Genomic DNA, 18,702 nt, shown 5'->3' with positions numbered 1-18,702 from the left:
GTACTGTGTGAGAGCAGATATGACATTTTCTGTCATTTAAATAGTTGAGGCTGTGTGTAAGTTTAGATGGTGTTCAAGGTACAAATTGTTCAACCTCCTTTCGTTACAGACCTTTAGTGCCCCCCTGTGGAATATCACGTGTCGTTACATGGGGATCAACATTTGTTTGTGAGGGTTGCAAAAACAACATGGGTAATGTTAGAATAAAATCATGCTGAGGAAGCTTTATTCAAATGATGTAGGATGAGACACGACGTGTCGTACAGTGTCAGGCTTCAGATCAAAAGAAAAACGATACAGTCTCTGCCTCGCAGTCCAACCAACGGTATATTAAACTAAGCACAGTTTGAAGGCTAAGCAAATGTCATTCACATTTCACAAATGTAAGGCAACACTACATCTATTCCAGATAAAGGGGTCATTTTTATTTGTATAAATGGAAGATTTATATAAGCATTGTGTAATGTGGCACTATCCAGGTCTTTCTTGCATAAGTGGGTTATTTTGGCAAGAGAAACCTGGTTACTGTGTAACCCAGCAGTTATATTAAATCTGCAGCTGTCTGCTTCCCTTACATGTGCAAGTTGAGACAGGGCCTCTTAACTCAAGCGAAGAAACCTTTGGCCAAATATTACGACAAACAAGCCTATTGGTCAGAAAATGTTGTTCAGCATTCTCGCATTTCATAAACACTGTGTTTGGATAGATCCTCATTTCCAATGCTGTAGTACAAATAGTTCCACCTTAGAATTTGTCAGTGTTGCTATACATTGAAAACGTGAAGAATTATGACACTAAGGTGTGAGTCAGATGTGCCACCTTCGGAATAATACAAATTTGAATCAGAACTTCACTTCTATTAGTCCGGTCAGCACTTACCTCTTCTCTATGGTCAACAAATCAACCAATCCAATGAAGAAATAAACATTCTACTAAAAGGGTATACTTCATAGCTCACAAGAAACCAACAACACACACCACAGATCATTTTCAACTGCAATAAAACTTTATAGAAACAGAATTCTTTGGAACATGGTGATGATAAATTAACATTTGCCTAACTAGAATAACAAGTGGATTAATATTAATCTCTAGTTGATACTGAGGGACATATTCTATCATCACACCAGCGTACTAGATACTCTGGATACTCCTAAGGGGTTGAAGCAGTCCATCTTCAGGAAGAGGGTCACAATTGGCCCAGTGTCTTCCGGGTCAGGGTTTGGCCGGGGTAGGTCGTCATTGTAAATAAGAATTTGTTCTTAACTAACTTCACAATTTAAATAAAGGTAAAAAATAAATTAAATTAAGATGTGTGTGTGCGACCCCTTACAACTGGCTTTGCTCCATCTCTTTAGAAAGAGACTCCTCATCCACCTCCAAGATCGAGGGCAGTGATGGAGAGACACACACTGGGAAGAAAGGCCCAGACTTAAAGTTAACGTCCCAGTGAATGGGCTTCACTCTCTTCCTGCGCCCTCGTTGGCTATTCTCCCGCTCGGCCTTGGCACGGGAGGCGGGCATGTGCCCCCGCTTGATAGGAGGCTGTTCTGCCAGTGGGACCAAGGGGGTCAAGAGGGTATCAAAGGGGCACTTTTCGCCCGCCTGCACGGCTCTCCTACTGGTCAGTAAAGGGGAGTGGTCGGTGCGACCTGTGTGGCTGGGCGTAGGTCTGGTCAGGGGGTGACAGCCATCATCTCCACAGACTAAAGGTGGACCACAGAGGAACAACCTCTCAGTGCTACTGAAGGACAGGGGCTCAGAGGGTAATATGATATGTTTGTCACCCAGTTGTTCTGGTAGCTGCTGGTCCAGCATAGCAGACCGGATCTGTAAGAGCTGGATCCTCTTCGACACACGCCGTGACCTGGTGTTGGCAGGCCGGGCTGGCACTGGGGAGGCAGGTGGGGCAGGCACTTGGCTGGAAGGAACCGGAGAAGCAGATGGAGTAGGCACCAGAAGGTCAGGCACATTGCTGACCATTGGGGTAGGCAATGGAATGGCCATCTGGGCAGGTGAGGCTGACACTGCAATGGTTGGTAGCACAGGGAAAGAATTGGTGCTCTCCCTCCTACCCATGGAGTTTATAATCTCTAAGGTCTGGTTAGGGAACCTCAGAGTGCTGCCATCAGTATGTCTTGTTATCCTAGCTATCCCGGTCTTGGGTCGAGCCAGGCTTCTGCTGGCCTGGACCTCCGGCTGGAGGACATCCACAGGAGAACATGGCGGCTGCAAGAGGCTGCCGTCGGACAGAGACCGCCTGGCCTGAGCAGGAGGAGAGCGGGGCCTTTGGTCGTGGATGTTAGACCTCTTGAGAGGATTGGCCTGGATCCTGACCTCAGACTGGCTGCATGGAGTCCCAGATAAAGGAGCCACTGCCTTGGCTGCAGTGGAGCATAAATTGGGCCTCCTAGGGATGCTTCCTGGTGTCTGTGGTCTGCTGGATTTAACCTCTGGCTCCTTCTTGTGGCTGGAGGTAAATGTGCTCCCTCCGGTTTTGGTTTTAACCGGACCCAGACGCTTGCTACCCATCTGTCCCTCCAGCTGCAGACGAGGCATGCGAGGCACCTTGAGGGTATTTTTGTTCCTTTGGGCATTGAGAGAGGTCACAGTGAGCATTGGAAGCCTGATGGGTGGAGTGGCCATTGGAAGCCTTCCCATGTCAGCCCTCTCCTCAGTCACATCCATGTTGTGGAAGTGGGATCGGCTATTCTTTCTCCCTGGTGGCATTGACTGTAGGATAATATCATTGACACACCGGACACTGAGGATGTCTGTCAGGCTGTTCTCAGAACTGTTCTGACTGGTCTCTTGTGTCCTAGTCCTGGACTTCCCTCTGTCTTTCATGGCTGTGAGAGTCACAGTGGAAGAGCAAACAACATGTTTGAGAATAAGAATATAGAATAAATTACATATATTACAATAGAATTTGATCAAAATTGTTTTTATAAACTAGTGTTTTTCCACTTTCAAAGGACATTCCAATTCCTGCCAAAATGTTCACAAATTCATAAAAATGAAAGATTCACAGACTAAGGCCTACCTTCAATTTGGACTTCCAGATAATTTGCACACGTATGATTTGACTATACAGTTTCAACAATATATTATTGAAAACAGAAACACAAGACCACAATACCTAGTTTAAATGTTTTTGTTGTTGTCACAAATCACAAAACATATCAGTTTTTCTTACAGTTATTGATCAAATAAAGTTCTCATAAGATAAAAGTAGTGTATTTGAGATGATTTCATTAAATTATAGGTCCTACCTTAGTTCAGGATGAGCGTCAATGACCTGTCTATGGAATGTCTTTTTTTAACAAAAGAATGCTTCATTATGACATCATGTACATTATGACATAGTAGCCGTCCACATCATAAAAGTTTGTCAAAACCACTTGAATGGGCATGAAATGTAAAATTAAATAAAATAGACCTAATTCAACATTTGAAAAAGATAGTACTTTGACAGTAAATATTCAGTTTATTGGCTTTTATTTTCATTACAGTAGTGGTTTTGAATGTATTATAATGAGAGTAGACCTAGTGAGTTTCCTAGAACTCGATCGCTCATTGAACATCTGTGTGGAACGTTCGCACCTGACGCCACACAGATGTTTTTGAAAAACATTCACGATTTTAGTTTCATATTCAATTTATGAGCATATATGCACGGCAAATAAATTCCCAGTACTCAAATAAATCTGACAATCCCAATTATTTATTTATTATAGCATCCTCTTAGAATGAGAATCACTGTGGTGTCAATGTTTTTGATTATGTCCAAGTAGGAACATAGCTACAGGTATTTTGACTTCTATACTATAATAGTAGTAGTTGTGTGTGTTTTCTTGTTGTGCATTCGTTTTGAGTCAACGCTAATCCCACAATATTTTGGTCCCATTCGGTATTAGCACCGTCAGCCAATGGGGGAAGTGACATGCCTGAAGCCTAAATTGATGCTGTCGACCAAACACATTTCAATTTCACTTTTGAAATACAATAAATAGCCTGTTAATTTGTCGACAAAACAAGTTCATAAATTATATGTTAGCTTCAGGTCTCCAACTCAACCAAAAATGAAAGTTAAAGAATGGAATTAAGCCGGTGTCTTAGATTGAACTATCCAAGCAGTAAATATATCCTTTAAATGTTGATATTTGGTTGCTTTGTCAACTAAACACAATTCAATTTTACTTTTGTAATACAGTAAATAGCCTAAAGTTAAGGCTCTCTTACAAACTAATGTAACAGTATTTATTCAACCTTAAAATAAGTAACAGATCCATGGCCACCGAGGTTACTATAACTATACATGTATTCATATGTAAAGTTAATCATATAAAATGTGCATGTTCAAGATAGCATGCATACTGTAGGTTGTGAAGATCTGTGGAGATATTCACAATTGCTGTAGTCAATGTAGAATCTCGAATGGCACTGATCACTTGCACCATGTCATCTCAACTTCAAACCAGGTCATTTAGTTCTGCTGTTTGATGAAGCAGTGTGGTTTAGTCGCCAGGGTTGTGGGTGTGATTCCCACGGGTGACCAGTCTGACCGTATGCTAAATGACTAAAATGTAAATAACCAGTGGTGGAAAAAGTACTCAATTGTCATACTTTTTTTTTTACAATATATTTATTGCCATTTCTTTTTTTGTTACAATTTAACAATCATCAGAATATGATACAGATAATGCCCAGTTATTCCTTCCACCTAAACAAAACACCATGCTACATGGGAGCACATCGTGCAAAACCCTTCCCTCCCCAACACAGGAACACCCCCCTCCCTCCCCTCTACCAGTATTAACTTCACTGATTAACAACAAAAAAAGAAACAGAATGACCTTCACATTCCATGCTAGAAAATAAATGATTCAACACAAAAACAAATAATAATAATAGATTCATGAAGAAAGTAGTAATGAGGCAGCTAAGGTGACGTCTCTAGAAACTACTGAAAGTCCCCCCAGACATCAGTAAATTCAAAGGGTTTATTACATCAATTGTATGTTATTCTTTCAGATGGAATATAGGAAGATAGTTCTTTTAGCCACATCTGCTTGCTTGGCGGAGTGTCACTCTTCCATATAATAGCTGTGCCAATTTAATGAATCTGGTTTTGCTACAAATATAATACATTTGTACAGTAATCTAATCAGACCTACATACTTAGGTCCAATATTCTTCCTCTGTAAAACTTCAAACAGATAGTTCCATTCTATGTGGTCAAAAGCTTTTTCCGGTCATTCTCGACATAATGCATAATATTAAATAATGTTCTGATATTATCAGGAGATGAGCGGTTTCTTACAAAGCCTGTTTGGTCCATATCAACCAAGTCAGGTAGAACCTTATCCAGTCTAAGAGCAATGAGTTTCGCAAGAATCTTATATGAAGTGTTCAATAGAGATAGATATTGGTCTATACGACCCACAAAGCATAGGATCTTTCCCAGGTTTTAACAAAACTGTGATCAGTGTCTGGGAGCTTTTCTGTCTCTATGGCATAATTCAACTTACTGCAAAGAGGCTCAATTAGTTTGGGTAAAAACGATTGATAGAATTAAATAGGGAATCCGTCTAACCCTGGTGATTTTCCCCCAGCAGTGTTGAAAATGGATTCCCTAATTTCCTCTGATGTAATCTCTTTCTCCAAGTGCTCTCTATCCTCATCATTAAAGTTTGTAAATTGAGTTTGTTCAAAAACTCATGCATTGTGGCAGGGGCATCCCCTTCAGACTTGTACAATGTTTCATAAAACTCCCTGAAGACTGGATAAATTTCCTCAGGACTGTGAACAACTGTGTTACTGGGTAGCTTAATAGAGCTAATAACTCTACTAGCATCCTCTCGTCTTATCTGGCAAGGAAGCAACTTTCCTGCTTTATCTCCATGTTCGTAGTGGTTTTGTTTTGTTCTCCTGAGAGCATTTTCCACTTCATGGGTCGTCAGGGTGTTATATTCCAATCGCCTTGAGTCTAATTTTTGTAGAGTTGAGTCGTCAAATGTTACACTATGTTCATTTTCCAGATCTGTAATTTCATTCTCCAACGAATCTACTTGAGCCTTATACATCTTACGAGCATCTGAACTAAAGGATATGATTTGCCCCCTCAGATATGCAAGGAGAGCTTCTCATAATATTAGGGAGGAGGCAGAGTTGTTAAAAAATATGTCTATATGAGTGTTCAGAAATGTTACAAATGTGGAACTATTTAGTAAATATGTACCAAACCTCCATCTTCTTGAGAGTGGCTGTGCTCTACTGACTGGTATTTTTTTATTTATTTTTTTATTTCACCTTTATTTAACCAGGTAGGCTAGTTGAGAACAAGTTCTCATTTGCAACTGCGACCTGGCCAAGATAAAGCATAGCAGTGTGAACAGACAACACAGAGTTACACATGGAGTAAACAATTAACAAGTCAATAATACAGTAGAAAAAAGGAGAGTCTATATACATTGTGTGCAAAAGGCATGAGGAGGTAGGCGAATAATTACAATTTTGCAGATTAACACTGGAGTGATAAATTATCAGATGGTCATGTACAGGTAGAGATATTGGTGTGCAAAAGAGCATCAAATAAAATACATAAAAACAGTATGGGGGTGAGGTAGGTAAAAATGGTTGGGCTGACCAGTGAACTGAGATAAGGCGGAGCTTTACCTAGCATGGACTTGTAGATGACCTGGAGCCAGTGGGTCTGGCGACGAATATGTAGCGACGGCCAGCCGACTAGAGCATACAGGTCGCAGTGGTGGGTGGTATAAGGTGCTTTAGTGACAAAACGGATGGCACTGTGATAAACTGCATCCAGTTTGCTGAGTAGAGTGTTGGAAGCAATTTTGTAGATGACATCGCCGAAGTCGAGGATCGGTAGGATAGTCAGTTTTACTAGGGTAAGTTTGGCGGCGTGAGTGAAGGAGGCTTTGTTGCGGAATAGAAAGCCGACTCTAGATTTGATTTTCGATTGGAGATGTTTGATATGAGTCTGGAAGGAGAGTTTACAGTCTAGCCAGACACCTAGGTACTTATAGATGTCCACATATTCAAGGTCGGAACCATCCAGGGTGGTGATGCTAGTCAGGCGTGCGGGTGCAGGCAGCGAACGGTTGAAAAGCATGCATTTGGTTTTACTAGCGTTTAAGAGCAGTTGGAGGCCACGGAAGGAGTGTTGTATGGCATTGAAGCTTGTTTGGAGGTTAGATAGCACAGTGTCCAAGGACGGGCCGGAAGTATATAGAATGGTGGCGTCTGCGTAGAGGTGGATCAGGGAATCGCCCGCAGCAAGAGCAACATCATTGATATATACAGAGAAAAGTGTCGGCCCGAGAATTGAACCCTGTGGCACCCCCATAGAGACTGCCAGAGGACCGGACAGCATGCCCTCCGATTTGACACACTGAACTCTGTCTGCAAAGTAGTTGGTGAACCAGGCAAGGCAGTCATCAGAAAAACCGAGGCTACTGAGTCTGCCGATAAGAATATGGTGATTGACAGAGTCGAAAGCCTTGGCAAGGTCGATGAAGACGGCTGCACAGTACTGTCTTTTATCGATGGCGGTTATGATATCGTTTAGTACCTTGAGCGTGGCTGAGGTGCACCCGTGACCGGCTCGGAAACCAGATTGCACAGCGGAGAAGAGGGTCCAGATTGTCAAGCCCAGCTGATTTGTACGGGTCCAGGTTTTGCAGCTCTTTCAGAACATCTGCTATCTGGATTTGGGTAAAGGAGAACCTGGAGAGGCTTGGGCGAGTAGCTGCGGGGGGAGGTCGGAACCATCCAAGGTACTGAAGCCAGCAGGGCAGAATGATCTGATATACATCTTGGTAAGTACTTACACCCAGTAGTTAAACTTCCCCTGGCTGCAGGAATAAGAAATACGTCTCTTCTAGAGTAATTGTTATGGACAGGGGAGTAAAATGAGTATTCTTTAACCTTTTGGTTGTGAAATCTCCATAAGTCTACGAGTCCAAAGTGTTTCATTTCTGCTTTTAACATTTTAGCTTCCTGTGTGAGGTTGATACTATTAGAGGAAGATCTATCACTGGAAGGGTCCAGTACCAAGTTAAAATCCCCTGCCATTATTATCTCTGATGATGGGCCATATTAACTTTAAAAAGATGTCTTGGTAAAATGTAGGATCATCATGGTTAGGACCATACACAATAACAATGGTAATGGGCTCAATATTAATGAAACCTTGAATGATCACAAACCTTCCCCCTTTGTCTTTATTCTGAGATTGTATCTGAAAGGGGCAATGCTTATTAATGAGTATGGCCACCCCTCTTACCCGAGAGGTGAAAGATGAATAGTACACTTGGCCCACCCATTCTCTTCAGTTTGTCATGCTCAGTGTCAGTCAGGTGTGTCTCCTGAAGAAGAGCTATATCAACCTTATGCTGCTTTAGATCATTCAGAATGTGTTTGCGCTTGACTGGGCATTTAGTACCCCTAATGTTAAGTGTCATAAAAGTATAGTTGTTAGGTGCAGACATCTTTAAAGAAACTAAGAAATATGGAAAAGGAAAAACAAAATTGTATTGAGTGTATACAACTTGTAACAACTAAAATTATGAAAGTTTAAAGTAGTAAACATCTCGTGAGCTAATACCCTGACCCTACCACAAACCTACCCAACCCCCTCCCCAACTGAGGGAGTGAAAGAACCCATATCCTTAGATGCTAGTCTTTAAACTAGATGTACCTGCTATGCATAGCATCGCTCTAATTAGGTTAATTCTAAATTATATGTATATGGAAGTAGAAGTACATTGACTGTTCCTTGTAGCATAAAAATATTGTTAGTCAAGTAACAAAATATAATTTGATTATAACAATAATGACCGGACTATTTCGCCCCACTTGAGCATATCTCAACAACAACAAAAACCTTGTATGCGTTCATAGTCACCAACAGAGCCTACACGCACACCCAAATGTCAACCAATCGGCATTCCCCAATGCGCCCTGAGACCTGTGCCGCGAGGCAACAAAAGCGATGACCACAAACGCACCCCAGCAGGTCAGGAAAAAGACATCAAGCTGTGATGTATAAATTAAAACCTTTAACTGACGATCTCTCAAATATAAAATAGGGACAAGTAGTTAAACAATAACCATCCTCCTGAGTTCACCGTCCCCCAAAAAATATTGTGTATATATATATATATATACACACACACACAAACACACACACACACGTACACAAGTGTAAAGCTTTCAGCTAGTTGGCAAATAGGCAGCCAGCGAGTAGCTTATCCCGGTCTCGGTATCAGTAACGCTAGCACAATAACGCACAGTAACGCGCTCACAATAAACAAGCCAGCAAATGTAATAGTAGCTAAAATTCCCTGAAGTAATATAAACATAGTTAGGCTTGAAACACAGTCAAAAGCCACATAACTATTTAACCAAACCCGACTGGACCTCTCTGCATAAAACCAAAGTATACAGAGAAAATGTAACTACCTGGCATAGTGTGGACATATAGTAGCTATAGCTACACCCTTGTAAACTTAGCGAGCTGGCTAAGTAGCACAGCCAACATTAGCTATGATCTAACTTTACCTCGCTAGTCATTATCACGCTAGCCATCTAGCCAGCCATCCAGCCAGTCGATCATACGAGTAATTTTGTTGTTTCATCATGTGCTAACAGTTCACTATCCACTGTTTCCAAGTTCAAAAGACAGTTCCTCGGGATGTAGTAGACGTGAACAAGTCAGGAAGTTCTTTCCTCATGTATGTTTCAGCCATCTTCAGAGTCAAATGTGCGCTCACCATTCTTGGTTTCGATCCACAAAGTCGCTGGGTAGCTCAGGCCGTATGCCAAGCCAGCCTGACGTAGAAGTCTCTTCAGTGGGGAGAAAGCCATCCTCCTCTTGTGTAGTGTGGGAGAAAGATCCGGAAAGATCATGATTCTGGCATCTCCATACTTGAGCTCTCCCTTTGCTCGGTTAGCAGACAGGATGCGAACAGTGTTCTGGTGTAGAAATGTAATGACAAATGCCCTGGGTGCAACCTGGCCAGGCAGCTGCCTCCGTAGGGTACGATGGGCCCTCTCGATCTCCAGTGGGTGCACAGGAGGGGGTAGATCCAGTATTTTGGGAATCCATTCCTGTAGAAAGCAGATCGCATCTCTTCCCTCCACGGCCTCTGGGAAACCTTGAAGTCTCAAATTCGATCGCCTTTGGAAATGTTTGTAATAATCAAATTTCTCCTCGAGTTTAGAGATGGCATCTTCTCACTTCTTGTATTTTTGGTCCACTTCCTCGTGGACGTCCAGGATGGCAGCCTGGTGGTCAGCATGGGCTTTTTCTAACTTTGACACTCGTCCCTTTGTGACTATCTGGTCTTCGTGGAGTTTATTGACCAGTACATACATTTTGCTGAGGTGTTCAGAAAGTGTCTCTTGGATTTTTGTTATACCCTCGTCCATCTCCATTCTGAACCATGCTGGTGCTTCTTCCGAGCTAGCATCTTAAAAAAAAAAAAAAAAGTATGACAATTGAGTACTTTTTTAAGTTAAAATTTTAGTAATTTAGCATACGGTCACACTGGTCACCAGTGGGAATCGCACCTACAACCCTGGCGACTAAACCACACTGTGCTTCATCAAATAGCAAAACCAAATTACCTGTTTTGAAGTGGAAAATATATTAAAAGTACATGGTGCAAGTCAATGTCATTTGAGATTCTACTTAAACTACAGCAATTGTGAATATCTCCACAGATCTGCCACAACCTACAGTAGGCATGCTGTCTTGAACATGCACGCTTTATATGATGAACATTACATACATGTATAGTTACAGTAACCTCAATGTGGCCATGGATCTGTTACTTATTTTAAGGTTGAACAAATACTGTTACATTAGTTTGTAAGATGGCAATTTACTGTATTACAAAAGTAATATTGAATTGTGTTTAGTTGAAAAAGCAACCTGTAAGGGCGTTCGTCTGTAGGAGGAGGAGAAGCGGACCAAAGCGCAGCGTGGTGGTTATTCATATTTTAATAAATCACTACACATGAACAAACTAACGAAAACAAGAAATGTGAGAACGCAAAACAGTCCTATCCTGTGACGACAAACACAGTGACAAGAACAATCACCCACAAACACACAGTGAAACCCAGGCTACCTAAGTATGATTCTCAATCAGAGACAACTAATGACACCTGCCTCTGATTGAGAACCATACTAGGCCGAAAACATAGAAATGCCCCAAAACATAGAAAAACAAACATAGACTGCCCACCCAACTCACGCCCTGACCATACTAAATAAATACAAAACAACAGAAATAGAGGTCAGAACGTGACAGTACCCCCCCCCCAAAGGTGCGGACTCCGGCCGCAAAACCTTGACCTATAGGGGAGGGTCTGGGTGGGCGTCTGTCCGCGGTGGCGGCTCTGGCGCGGGACGCGGACCCCACTTCACCATTGTCTTAGTCCGCCTTATTGTCCGCCTCCCTGGCTTACTCACCATGGCCACCCCTCTCAATGACCCCACTGGACAGAGGGGCTGCTCGGGACAGAGGGGCAGCTCGGGACAGAGGTGAAGCAGCTGCTCGGGACAGAGGGACAACTGCTCGGGACAGAGGGGCAGCTGCTCGGGACAGAGGGGCGATAGCAGCTCGGGACAGAGGGGCGATAGCTGCTCGGGACAGAGGGGCAGCTGCTCGGGACAGAGGGACAGCTGCTCGGGACAGAGGGACAGCTGCTCGGGACAGAGGGACAGCTGCTCGGGACAGAGGGACAGCTGCTCGGGACAGAGGGACAGCTGCTCGGGACAGAGGGGCGGCAGCAGCTTGGGACAGAGGGGCGACAGCTGCTCTGGACAGAGGGGCAGCTGCTCGGGCGGCCCCTGGCTGACTGACGGCACTGGCGGCCCCTGGCTTACTGGCGGCCCCTGGCTGACTGGCGGCCCCTGGCTTACTGGCGGCCCCTGGCTTACTGGCGGCCCCTGGCGGCACTGGCGGCCCCTGGCTGACTGGCGGCACTGGCGGCCCCTGGCTGACTGGCGGCACTGGCGGCCCCTGGCTGACTGGCGGCACTGGCGGCCCCTGGCTGACTGGCGGCACTGGCGGCCCCTGGCTGACTGGCGGCACTGGCGGCCCCTGGCTGACGGGCGGCACTGGCGGCCCCTGGCAGACGGGCGGCACTGGCGGCCCCTGGCTGACGGGCGGCACTGGCGGCCCCTGGCTGACGGGCGGCACTGGCGGCCCCTGGCTGACGGGCGGCACTGGCGGCCCCTGGCAGACGGGCGGCACTGGCGGCCCCTGGCAGACGGGCGGCACTGGCGGCCCCTGGCAGACGGGCGGCACTGGCGGCTCCTGGCAGACGGGCGGCACTGGCGGCTCCTGGCAGACGGGCGGCGCTGGGCAGACGGGCAGCACTGGCGGCGCTGGGCAGACGGGCAGCACTGGCGGCGCTGGGCAGACGGGCAGCACTGGCGGCGCTGGGCAGACGGGCAGCACTGGCGGCGCTGGGCAGACGGGCAGCACTGGCGGCGCTGGGCAGACGGGCAGCACTGGCGGCGCTGGGCAGACGGGCAGCACTGGCGGCGCTGGGCAGACGGGCGGCACTGGCGGCGCTGGAGAGGAGGAAGGCTCTGGAACCGCCGGACTGACGGGCGGCACTGGCGGCGCTGGGCAGACGGGCGGCGTTGGCGGCGCTGGGCAGACGGGCGGCGTTGGCGGCGCTGGAGAGGAGGAAGGCTCTGGAAGCGCCGGACTGAGTAGCTCTCGTAGCGCCGAACAGGCGGGAGACTCCGGCAGCGCTGGAGAGGAGGAAGGCTCTGGTAGCGCCGGAGAGGCGGGAGACTCCGGCAGCGCTGGAGGCGCTGGAGAGGAGGAAGGCTCTGGAAGCGCCGGACTGAGTAGCTCTCGTAGCGCCGAACAGGCGGGAGACTCCGGCAGCGCTGGAGAGGAGGAAGGCTCTGGTAGCGCCGGAGAGGCGGGAGACTCCGGCAGCGCTGGAGAGGAGAGAGCCCCTGCAAGGATGGGCCGGAGAGACAGCCTGGTACGGGGAGCTGCCACCGGAGGGCTGGTGCGTGGAGGTGGTGACGGATAGACCGGGCCGTGCAGGCGCACTGGAGCTCTTGAGCACCGAGCCTGCCCAACCTTACCCGGTTGAATGGTCCCGGTCGCCCTGCCAGTGCGGCGAGGTGGAATAGCCCGCACTGGGCTATGCAGGCGAACCGGGGACACCGTGCGCAAGGCTGGTGCCATGTAAGCCGGCCCAAGGAGACGCACTGGAGACCAGATGCGTAGAGCCGGCTTCATGGCACATGGCTCGATGCCCACTCTAGCCCGGCCGATACGCGGAGCTGGAATGTACCGCACCGGGCTGTGCACCCGCACTGGGGACACCGTGCGCTCCACAGCATAACACGGTGCCTGCCCGGTCTCTCTAGCCCCCCGGTAACCACAGGAAGTTGGCTCAGGTCTCCTACCTGGCGTAGCCATACTCCCTGTTAGCCCCCCCCCAAGAAATTTTTGGGGCTGACTCCCGGGCTTCCTTGCCAACCGTGTTCCCTCATATCGCCGGCTCCTCTCTCCGGCTGCCTCTGCTCTCCTCGCTGCCTCCACCTGTTCCCATGGAAGGCGATCCTTTCCCGCCAGGATCTCCTCCCATGTGTAGCAACCCTTGCCGTCCAACACATCATCCCAAGTCCATTCCTCCTTGTGCCGCTGTTGCCCGTTACCACGCCGCTTGGTCCTGTTGTGGTGGGTGATTCTGTAAGGGCGTTCGTCTGTAGGAGGAGGAGAAGCGGACCAAAGCGCAGCGTGGTGGTTATTCATATTTTAATAAATCACTACACATGAACAAACTAACGAAAACAAGAAATGTGAGAACGCAAAACAGTCCTATCCTGTGACGACAAACACAGTGACAAGAACAATCACCCACAAACACACAGTGAAACCCAGGCTACCTAAGTATGATTCTCAATCAGAGACAACTAATGACACCTGCCTCTGATTGAGAACCATACTAGGCCGAAAACAGAGAAATGCCCCAAAACATAGAAAAACAAACATAGACTGCCCACCCAGCTCACGCCCTGACCATACTAAATAAATACAAAACAACAGAAATAGAGGTCAGAACGTGACACAACCAAATATCAACATTTAAAGGATATATTTACTGCTTGGATAGTTCAATCTAAGACACTGGCTTAATTCCATTCTTTAACTTTCATTTTTGGTTGAGTTGGAGACGTGAAGCCAACATATCATTTATTAACTTGTTTTGTCAACAAATTAACAGGCTATTTATTGTATTTCTAAAGTGAAATTGAAATGTGTTTGGTCGACAACATCAATTTAGGCTTCAGGCATGTCACTTCCCCCATTGGCTGACGGTGCTAATACCAAATGGGACCAACATATTGTGGGATTAGCGTTGACACAAAACGAATGCACGACAAGAAAACACACACAACTACTACTATTATAGTATAGAAGTTAAAATACATGTAGCTATGTTCCTAACCCTAACCTTACATAATCAAAAACATTGACACCACAGTGATTCTCATTCTAAGAGGATACTATAATAAATAGATTATTGCGATTTTCAGATTTATTTGAGTACTGGGAATTTATTTGTCGTGCATATATGCTGATAAATTGAATATGAAACTAAAATCGTGAATGTTTTTCAAAGGTGTCTGTGTGGCGTCAGATGCGAACGTTCCACACAGATGTTCAATGAGCGATCGAGTTCTACTAAACTCACTAGGCCTACTCTCATTTTAATTAATTCAAAACCACTACTGTAAAGAAAATAAAAGCCAATAAACTGAATAATTACTGTCAAAGTATTGTTTTTATTCAATTGTTGAATTAGGCCTATTGTATTTAATTGGACATTTCATGCCTATTCAAGTGGTTTTAACAAACTTTTATGGACGGCTGCTATGTCATAATGTACATGATGTCATAATGAAGCTTTCTTTTGTTAAAATAAGACATTCCATAGACAGGTCACTGATGCTCTTCCATATCTGAGGTAGGACCTATAATTTAATGAAATAATCTCAAATACACTACTTTTATCTCATGACAACTTTATTTAATCAATAACTAAGAAAAACGTATGTTTTGTGATTTGTGACAAAAATATTTCTTTAAACTAGGTATTGTGGACTTGTTTCTGTTTTCAAGAATATATTGTTGAAACTGTATAGTCAAATCCTACGTGTGCAAATTATCTGGAAGTCCAAATTGAAGGTAGGCCTTAGTCTGTGAATCTTTCATTTTTAAGAATTTGTGAACATTTTGGCAGGAATTGGAATGTCCTTTGAAAGTGGAAAAACACTAGCTTATAATAACAACTTTGATCAAATTCTATTGTAATATATGTAATTTATTCTATATTCTTATTCTCAAACATATTGTTTGCTCTTCCACTGTGACTCTCACAGCCATGAAAGACAGAGGGAAGTCCAGGACTAGGACACAAGAGACCAGTCAGAACAGTTCTGAGAACAGCCTGACAGACATCCTCAGTGTCCGGTGTGCCAGTGATATTGTCCTACAGCCAATGCCGCCAGGGAGAAAGAATAGCCGATCCCACTTCCACAACATGGATGTGACTAAAGAGAGGGCTGACATGAGAAGGCTTCCAATGGCCACTTCACCCATCAGCCTCCCAATGCTCACTGTGACCTCTCTCAATGCCCAAAGGAACAACAACACCCTCAAGGTGCCTCGCATGCCTCGTCTACAGCTGGAGGGACAGATGGGTAGCAAGCGTCTGGGTCCGGTTAAATCCAAAACCGGAGGGAGCACATTTACCTCCAGCCACAAGAAGGAGCCAGAGGTTAAATCGAGCAGACCACAGACATCAGGAAGCATCCCTAGGACGCCCAATTTATGCTCCACTGCAGCCAAGCTAGTGGCTCCTTTATCTGGGACTCCATGCAGCCAGTCTAAGGTCAGGATCCAGGCCAATCCTCTCAAGAGGTCTAACATCCAGGAACAAAGGCCCTGCTCTCCTCCTGCTCAGGCCAGACGGTCTCTGTCCGACGGCAGCCTCTTGCAGCCGCCATGTTCTCCTGTGGATGTCCTCCAGCCGGAGGTCCAGGCCAGCAGAAGCCTGGCTCGACCCAAGACCGGGATAGCTAGGATAACAAGAAATACTGATGGCAGCACTCTGAGGTTCCCTAACCAGACTTTAGAGCTTATAAACTCCATGGGTAGGATGGAGAGCACCAATTCTTTCCCTGTGTTGCCAACAATTGCAGTCTCAGCCTCACCTGCCCAGATGGCCATCCCATTGCCTACCCCAATGGTCAGCTATGTACCTAACCTTCTGGTGCCTACTCCATCTGCTTCTCCGGTTCCTTCCAGCCGAGTGCCTGCCCCACCTGCCTCCCCAGTGCCAGCCCGGCCTGCCAACGCCAGATCACGGAGTGTGTCGAAGAGGATCCAGCTCTTACAGATCCGGTCTGCTATGCTGGACCAGCAGCTACCAGAACAAGTGGGTGACAAACAAATCATATTACCCTCTGAGCCCCTGTCATTCAGTAGCACTGAGAGGTTGTTCCTCTGTGGTCCACCTTTAGTCTGCCACCCAGCTAACGTAGGCGGAGATGATGGCTGTCACCCCCTGCCCAGACCTACGCCCAGCCACACAGGTCGCACCGACCACTCCCCCTTATTGACCAGTAGGAGAGCTGTGCAGGCGGGTGAGAAGTGCCCCTTTGAAATCCCCTTGACCCCCTTGGTCCCACTAGCAGAACAGCCTCCTATCAAGCGGGGGCACATGCCCGCCTCCCGTGCCAAGGCCAAGCGTGAATGGGAGAATAGCCAACGAGGGCGCAGGAAGAGAGTGAAGCCCATTCACTGGGACGTTAACTTTAAGTCTGGGCCTTTCTTCCCAGTGTGTGTCTCTCCATCACTGCCCTCGATCTTGGAGGTGGATGAAGAGTCTCTTTCTGAAGAGATGGAACAAAGACAGTTGTAAGGGGTCGCACACACACACACACACACACACACACAAACATATCTTTATTTTTTTTAACCTTTATTTAAATTGTGTAGTTAGTTAAGAACAAATTCTTATTTACAATGACGACCTACCCCGGCCAAACCCTAACCCGGACGACACTGGGCCAATTGTGAGCCACCCTATGGGACCAGTGCCTTATACCGCTGCGCCAATCAGGAGCCCTATTGAGACCTCATGGCCTCCCATGGCCAGAGAGGATCAGCCAGCATCATCCCAGCGTCTGCCCTGCCTGCCATCCTAGTACCTCCATTGCCCTATCAACCCCGAACCACAAAGGGCAGGTGACAGAAATGAACCAGCGCCCACCGATCCAGGCTGTTGTGCATGAGCAGCAGCAGCTACTGTCGGAAATACTGTTGGAACAGACTTTTCCTATGAGACCCAACAGGAGCCACAAGCTGTCAAAGTACTTTCATCCCTGGGGTGTGGAGCTTCTCGAACAGTGTTCTCTTCCTGAAGATGGACTGCTTCAACCCCTTAGGAGTATCCAGAGTATCTAGTACGCTGGTGTGATGATATAATATGTCCCTCAGTATCAACTAGAGATTAATATTAATCCACTTGTTATTCTAGTTAGGCAAATGTTAATTTATCATCACCATGTTCCAAAGAATTCTGTTTCTATAAAGTTTTATTGCAGTTGAAAATTATCTGTGGGGTGTTGTTCGTTTCTTGTGAGCTATGAAGTATATCCTTTTAGTAGAATGTTTATTTCTTCATTGGATTGGTTGATTTGTTGACCAAAGAGAAGAGGTAAGTGCTGACCGGACTAATAGAAGTGAAGTTCCGATTCAAATTTGTACTATTCCGAAGGAGGTACATCTGACTCACACCTTAGTGTCATAATTCTTCACGTTTTCAATGTATAGCAACACTGACAAATTCTGGAACTATAAGGTGGAACTATTTGTACTACAGCATTGGAAATGAGGATCTATCCAAACACAGTGTTTATGAAATGCGAGAATGCTGAACAACATTTTCTGACCAATAGGCTTGTTTGTCGTAATATTTGGCCAAAGGTTTCTTCGCTTGAGTCAAGAGGCCCTGTCTCAACTTGCACATGTAAGGGAAGCAGACAGCTGCAGATTTAATATAACTGCTGGGTTACACAGTAACCAGGTCTCTCTTGCCAAAAGAACCCACTTATGCAAGAAAGACCTGGATAGTGCCACATAACACAATGCTTATATAAATCTTCCATTTATACAAATAAAAATGACCCCTTTATCTGGAATATATGTAGTGTTGCCTTACATTTGTGAAATGTGACTGACATTTCACAGCCTTCAAACTGTGCTTAGTTTAAAATACCGTTGGTTGGACTGCGAGGCAGTGACTGTATCGTTTTTCTTTTGATCTGAAGCCTGACACTGTACGACACTTTGTGTCTCATCCTACATCATTTGAATAAAGCTTCCTCAGCATGATTTTATTCTAACATTATCCATGTTGTTTTTGCAACCATCACAAACAAATGTTGATCCCCATGTAACGACAGGTGATATTCCACAAGGGGGCACTAAAGGTCTGTAACGAAAGGAGGTTGAACAATTTGCACCTTGAACACCATCTAAACTTACACACAGCCTCAACTATTTAAATGACAGAAAATGTCATATCTGCTCTCACACAGTACATTGGGTTTTTCACAGTCCA

The 18,702-nt window shown here is 45.8% G+C and overlaps 2 protein-coding genes across 2 annotated transcripts; one reads left to right on the top strand and one right to left on the bottom strand.

Moving 5' to 3' along the window:
• Nucleotides 1–987: 987 nt before the first annotated feature.
• On the bottom strand, nucleotides 988–2,847 carry LOC149985544 (uncharacterized). Its single transcript, XM_090182085.1, has one exon. It carries the CDS (start codon nucleotides 2,845–2,847, stop codon nucleotides 1,330–1,332), a length of 1,518 nt encoding a protein of 505 aa, XP_090038211.1. The 3' UTR covers nucleotides 988–1,329.
• Nucleotides 2,848–15,456: 12,609 nt separating this feature from the next.
• LOC149985543 (uncharacterized) lies at nucleotides 15,457–17,690 on the top strand. The gene has a single exon (XM_090182075.1). It carries the CDS (start codon nucleotides 15,457–15,459, stop codon nucleotides 16,996–16,998), a length of 1,542 nt encoding a protein of 513 aa, XP_090038201.1. The 3' UTR covers nucleotides 16,999–17,690.
• Nucleotides 17,691–18,702: the final 1,012 nt, after the last annotated feature.

Source organism: Oncorhynchus mykiss, chromosome 1, assembly GCF_057628025.1.
Source record: "Oncorhynchus mykiss isolate SJ-2025 chromosome 1, ASM5762802v1, whole genome shotgun sequence".
Lineage (NCBI taxonomy): Eukaryota > Metazoa > Chordata > Actinopteri > Salmoniformes > Salmonidae > Oncorhynchus > Oncorhynchus mykiss.
Note: the sequence above shows the minus strand (reverse complement) of the source record. Positions and strands in the feature narration are given on the sequence as shown.

Excerpts from the sequence above, each read along its gene's own strand:
- LOC149985543 (XM_090182075.1), top strand. The coding sequence starts at position 15,457 with ATGAAAGACAGAGGGAAGTCCAGGACTAGGACACAAGAGACCAGTCAG.
- LOC149985544 (XM_090182085.1), bottom strand. The coding sequence starts at position 2,847 with ATGAAAGACAGAGGGAAGTCCAGGACTAGGACACAAGAGACCAGTCAG.